The following is a 6,316-nucleotide window of genomic DNA, read 5'->3' as shown; positions in this document are numbered from 1 at the left end:
ATTTATCGCGAGATTTAATAAAAGTTTCTCACGATGTGACAATCGTTGTGCGTGATATAGAGCGGGCAACGGAAATTTTGTTAGCAGGAAGGCAGGGCGTTAAGCGATTGGTCAGACTTGCTTACTTCAAATTATCTATAAAATCTGAGCCTAATTTGAATTTTAAAATCATTCGGAGACTTTATTTCCAGGAAGTTTCACTATGCAAAATGGACTTATAATTAGAAGAAGAATCGATAAAAAATCACTTTATTTTCCTCTTCATCCTCCCTTTAAAGGCTAGGGGAGGTCCAATAAAAAATCAAGCAATAATTAAAACTGAAAGTGACGGCCTTGTTTGTAAAAAATAGTTCAATAAAGCACACGAACAAGTAGATAGTAAATATTGCTTTGGGGCCACTGGCGTCAACCAGTGCCAGCATCGTGCCAGATGGCACCAATAAATATGGCGTCAATGGACGCCCACAGAATTTTTCTTCTTATGGCGCCAGTGAATCAAACATTTTTCACCCAATCTTGTTGTCAGTGAAACGTTCATGATGTGTTGGCGTCAGTGAATCAATCATGGCGTCAATGTTAGGCTTAGGCGTCAACAGTGGTAAATAACCTTTGTCACACGCGTCATGTTCGCTATAAGAATGTGATAAGAAATGTAAATAAAAAGGTCGGTGAACGCGAATAGAGAAACTCGGACGGTAAATAAACGGTCTATGTCAATAATTAGAAATCATGATAAGCGCTAGTAGGAAAGCGGTTAGTGTCAACATGGGATGATAGTTGGGGTTACAATGTTTGCTTATGATAGGAAACTTGTAAATAAACAAACTAGATTGAAACTTGGCATGAATTTCGAAACATGGCGTGGTTTTCGAGGTCGGTGAACGTGAATAGAGAAACTCGGACGGTAAATAAACGGTCTATGTCAATAATTAGAAATCACGATAAGCGCTTGTAGGAAACTCTGGCACCGAGTGTCGACATGGAATCATAGTCGAGGTTGCAATGTTTGTTTATGCTGGGAAACTTGTAAGTAAACAAACTAGATTGAAACTTGGCGTGAATTTCGAAACATGGCACGGTTTTCGACTTGACGCCAACGGAAAAACCCATATGATAGTTCGGGCAAAGATTAAATGGACGACGCCAAAAGTATAAAAGCCCGGCACGCGCCCAAACTCAGTCACTTTTGTTCCTGACTTCAGACGAGTTCCAGCCTGCTCCCTAGTTGCTTTATAGTATTTTTCAATACTTGGTAACATTTGCTGTTGGAAGTTATTTTGCAGAGGGTAAGAAAAACGTTTACGGGCTAGTACCGAAATTACTTGTGATTTTTACAAGTACTTACGATTTTTACAAGTACTTGCGTATTTTTTACAAGTACTTGCGTATTTTTTACAAGTACTTGCGTATTTTTACAAGTACTTGCGATTTTTCTGAGATTGTCTTTATCTCATTCATTCTTTGAGAATGTTTAAGTGCAATATTTGTGAGTGTTCCTACCAAGGGAACCGGGAACTTTTGAGACATAAAAGGGAGAAACACGAGGATGTTAAATACCCATGCTCGCAATGTCCGGCCGTTTATACCAGACTTGCGAATTTAACGTTACACGCGGCTGCCCGACACTCTAACTTTAAGGTTCCACACCCCCTCATGAACAATGCGGGTCCATCAACTTCTACCTTTGTCCCATTCTTGGGTCCATCAACCTCTACCTTTGTTCCTCCTGTTATCCCATTCTCGGGCCCCTCAACCTCCACCTTTATCCCTCCTGAGACGCAGAGGCCGAAACGGTCCACGTCCGACCCATACACTCCTGAGACGAAGCGGCCGAAACGGTCCACGTCCATCCCTATTCCTTCCCTAGATGAACTGTCCGACGATGAGAATCGTGCCCTGGACGCGTTCATGAACCGAGAGGAGGGTTCCATCAATGGATCTCTACTGGGAACTCCTCCACCTACCGTTTGCGAAAATCTGGATGAACTGTCCGACGATGGAAATCGTGCCCTGAACGAGTTCATGGACCAGGAGGATGACTTCCCAGCCCTTTCCAGCCAGGAGAACCGCGACATCCATCGCTTTATGGATCAGCAGGAGGATGGTGAAGGTCAAGAGCAGGAGGAGGAACCCATCGTTGCGTCACCGGAAGTTCCCCTTCACGACGAGCTAGAGGAACTGGAAGTACTCGGTAGGGCTATTTTTTGCGCACGTTTCACACCCGTAGCGACCGAGACAGACGTAGAGTTGTACGTGGGTAGACATAGGGTAGCGATTGAAAATTACTTACGCAATAAACTGGCTAGGGATAGAGGGATTAAGTGGTATTTAACTGTCAGGGCTCGCTACACCCGTCAGTTAGCCGACACTGACGAGGAAGTAGAAAATTTAATTTATCATAGAACCCAAAACCTTGCTATTTTGAACCCCGACGTTATCCCCGCACAGATAGACTTTAGTATTAGGACCCTGAAACGTTTAATGGAGGAGTTCGAGGCGAGTGGTAGCGGTTGGGTTCTAGATAAAATTCTCTTCCTGCAAATTAATATCATAGCGTACCTCCCGCTTCACGGGGGTACGTACTTTGAAACCCCGAAAAATCTCCTAGCTAAAAACGCCCTTTTAAATGTGCAAAATACAGACAATAAGTGTTTCTTATGGTCAATTTTGGCACATTTACACCCTGTTAACCATGGAAACCACCCCAATCGTGTAACAAAGTACCTAGAGTATAGTAATGAATTGGACATGGCCGGTATTACGTTCCCCGTGGAATTAAATACCGGTAAATTAGCGAATTTCGAACGGGTGAATAACCTTTCGATTAATGTATTCGGATACGAGAAAGAGGTCTTCCCCCTTTACGTGAGTTCCAACAGGGTTGAGGAACCACGTCAAGTAGATTTATTGCTACTAACCGAGGGGGAGAAGAAGCATTTCTGCCTAATCCGAAGCATTAGTCGACTTTTAGCAAAGTCATTCACCGCATGCACAAACACGAACTATTACTGTCGTTATTGCCTGCATCGATTCTCCGGTGTAAACTCGGAGAAGAACTACAGGGAACACATCAAGGAGTGTAGCATACACGGACCCCAGAAGATCGAGATGCCGGTAAAGGAGCCTATTCTGGAATTCAAAAACGTCGCATGGCAGCAGAAGGTAAACTAAAACTTTTGTTATTTATCCGGGTATTTTGAATAGCGCGCCAAAAATAGTTTACTAAGGCCGTCGTCAGACGGCGCCTATAGCAAGATAAATAAAGCAGACGATAAGATGCATGGGAGGGAGAGAGAATGTTTTGTTTACATATTATCTAATATAGTTTTATTTCTATTTTCACAGGTTAAATACGTCATCTATGCCGATTTCGAGTCTATCCTCCGTAAAGTTCACCGATGTGATCCCGATGCCGGCCTCTCTTCAACCACGAAAACTTCGCAGCATATCTCCTGTGGGTTTAGTTATGTCATTGTTAGTCACGAAGGTACAGTCTCAAAACCAGTTACTTATCGAGGGATAGATGCCACGGAAAAGTTTTTAGAAAACCTTCTGCGTGAAGACGCAATTATTCAGCGTAAGATTAAAGATAACGCCCCCATGAATCTATCAGACTTAGAAAAGGCGCAATTCGCCTCGGCCCAATCCTGTTACTTATGTAACCGGCCTTTCACTGTAAATGACTGTAAAGTTCGTGACCATGACCACACTAACGGAGCCTACAGGGGAGCTGCTCATAATTCGTGTAACCTGAAACTGAGGACCCGGAATTTCGTTCCGGTCTTCATGCATAACTTATCTCGTTACGATGCTCACCTTATTATGGACAAAATTGGATTGCTCAAAGATCACGAGATTAAGTGTATCCCCACGAATTCCGAAACATACATTTCGTTTTCTCTGGGTAATTTACGATTCTTAGACTCAATTAGGTTCATGCCGGCATCGCTAGAGACACTCGTATCGAATTTGGCTCGCGGAGGAGCCGATAAGTTCAAGTGTTTAAACTCTGCCTTCAGCGCTGATGAGGTACCGCATCTGCTGAGGAAACAGGTTTACCCCTATGACTACTTCGACTGCGAGACGAAATTCGACGAGACCGAGTTGCCTCCCAAGGATGCCTTCTTCAATTCCTTAACTGACGAAGAGGTTAGTGAGGCAGATTATTCTCAAGCTCAAAAGGTTTGGGAAAAATTCCAACTCACTAACCTCGGTGAGTACCATGATTTATACGTTCAGACCGACGTTCTGCTCCTAGCGGATGTTTTTGAAAGTTTCAGGGCTATGTGTCTAGAATATTACAAGTTAGATTGCGCGCACGCATATACAGGTCCTGGTTTCGCTTGGCAAAGCGCACTTCACATGACCCAAGTGAAATTGGAACTACTCCAGGATCCTGATATGCATCTCTTTATTGAGAAGGGTATAAGAGGGGGTGTTTCTCTAATTACACATAGACTAGCCATAGCCAATAATAAGGATCTCCCTGAAACATTCAACCCGGCAGAACGTAGCTCTTACATTACCTACCTAGACTGTAATAACCTTTACGGTACCGTCATGTGTCATCACCTGCCGATGAGAGGATTTCGATGGATTCAACCATGTCAAGATTTCACTCGTGAAATTATCTTGAATCACCCAGACGATGATCCCCAGGGTTTTATCCTGGAGGTGGATCTTGAGTACCCGGAAAGTTTGCACGAAGAACATAATTGTCTACCGTTAGCACCCGAACGTAGAGTTATTAACGTGGATGAGCTTTCACCGTATTCGATTGAACAGTTGAACAAACTGAAAATTAACGTACATGATAGCCTCCCAAAGTTAGTTCCCTCGCTCTACAATAGGGAGAAATATGTTCTCCACTACCGGAATCTCAAGTTTTACATCGCTAAGGGGATGAAATTGGGGAAAATCCATCGAATACTCACATTCGAGCAGGGTGCGTGGTTAAAACCATTTATCGAGTTCAACACGGAGAAAAGGAAGCAGGCAGTGAACGACTTTGAGAAAGATTTTTTCAAGTTGGCCAACAATAGGTACGCATCTACGCTACGCTAAGTTATTATTTAACACGTAAATTAATCAAAATTTTTATCTATTAACAGTGTTTTCGGGAAGACGATGGAAAACCTCCGCAACAGGATCAACTTTGATCTTGTCCAGACCCGGGAGATGGCAGTTAAGAAGGCCAGTTCGCCGACATTCCAGAGGTTCACCATCTTCAGGAACGAACTGGTTGGGATCCATCGTCTAAAGAAATCACTCAAGTTGGACCGACCCATTTACACCGGTTTCGCCATCTTGGACCTCTCAAAGTTGGTCATGTACGACTTCCATTACAACACTATGAAGGCGAAATACGGCGACGACCTCAAACTTCTTTTTACCGACACAGGTACGATTTTTTTTTTAAAACGTTTACTAGATTTAAATCCTTTTTTCCACTTTCAATTTTAACTAATTAAATGTTTTTACGTATAATTACAGACAGCCTGACCTATCAGATTTTCACCGACGATTTGCCCCGGGACTTTGCCCAAATGAAGGAGATGTTCGACTTTTCCGCCTACCCCAAGGAACATCCTCTCTTCAGCGAGGAAAACAAGAAGGCCCTCGGAAAGTTCAAGGACGAACTCAACGGTGTCCAGATTCAAGAGTTCTGCGGCTTGCGGCCGAAAATGTACAGCATCCTGTCGGCAAAAGGTGAAAAGAAGACGGCGAAGGGAATCTGTCGTCGTGTTGTCAAAAAGAAGATACGTCACGCTCAATACAAGGAATGCCTGCTTCAACGTAAACTCACCACTGAGGAGATGAAGAGGATAGTCAGTGTTAAACACGAACTATTTTCCATCACTCAGAAGAAACTCGCTCTTAACCCATGCGATGATAAGAGATTCATCATCGATGGAGTGTCAACATACGCTCATGGTCATTTTAAAATTAAGGAATAATTTCTGTAACCCTATTCCCTCCTGGGGCGAAGTGGCCGAACCGGTCCACGCCCTCCTCCCATACCCTTTTGGTGCGAAGTGGCCGAATCGGTCCACGCCCAACCCTTTTCCTTACCCTTTTCCTTTAAAATTTCATAGTTTAATGTATAATTTATAAGTTTAATTTAATGTATAGTTTATAAGTTTAATTTAATGTATATATATTTTCAATGTTTAATTGTATAGTTTTAAGTTGTTTTTTCTCGAATGAGTTTTACTCCGTGATTCTACGGTTTCTCATTCTAAATAAAATTTTTTAAATGCAAATTTTCTCTCTCTTATTTCATACAACTTAGGCAAACATTTTTTTTTTCAGGTTA

At 42.7% G+C, this 6,316-nt stretch overlaps 1 protein-coding gene across 1 annotated transcript; it reads left to right on the top strand.

Annotated features, from left to right (window-relative positions):
• The first annotated feature begins 1,332 nt into the window (after window positions 1–1,332).
• On the top strand, window positions 1,333–6,263 carry LOC149716523 (uncharacterized). The gene is made up of 4 exons (XM_089849315.1): window positions 1,333–3,162; window positions 3,346–5,042; window positions 5,112–5,401; window positions 5,494–6,263. The coding sequence occupies exons 1-4, from the start codon at window positions 1,468–1,470 to the stop codon at window positions 5,955–5,957; spliced, it is 4,146 nt and encodes a 1,381-aa protein (XP_089705441.1). The 5' UTR covers window positions 1,333–1,467; the 3' UTR covers window positions 5,958–6,263.
• Window positions 6,264–6,316: the final 53 nt, after the last annotated feature.

This window comes from Phalangium opilio, unplaced genomic scaffold (genome assembly GCF_054372755.1).
Source record: "Phalangium opilio isolate 3A_F unplaced genomic scaffold, DU_Popi_V2 ptg000009l_1, whole genome shotgun sequence".
NCBI lineage: Eukaryota > Metazoa > Arthropoda > Arachnida > Opiliones > Phalangiidae > Phalangium > Phalangium opilio.
This window is presented reverse-complemented; position numbering and strand designations above follow the sequence as displayed.

Bases quoted from the DNA above. Each gene is read 5' to 3' on its own strand.
- LOC149716523 (XM_089849315.1), top strand. From the start codon at position 1,468: ATGTTTAAGTGCAATATTTGTGAGTGTTCCTACCAAGGGAACCGGGAA. The intron at 5,043-5,111 runs GTACGCATCTAC...ATCTATTAACAG, and splicing joins TTCAAGTTGGCCAACAATAG to TGTTTTCGGGAAGACGATGG. The intron at 5,402-5,493 runs GTACGATTTTTT...GTATAATTACAG, and splicing joins ACTTCTTTTTACCGACACAG to ACAGCCTGACCTATCAGATT.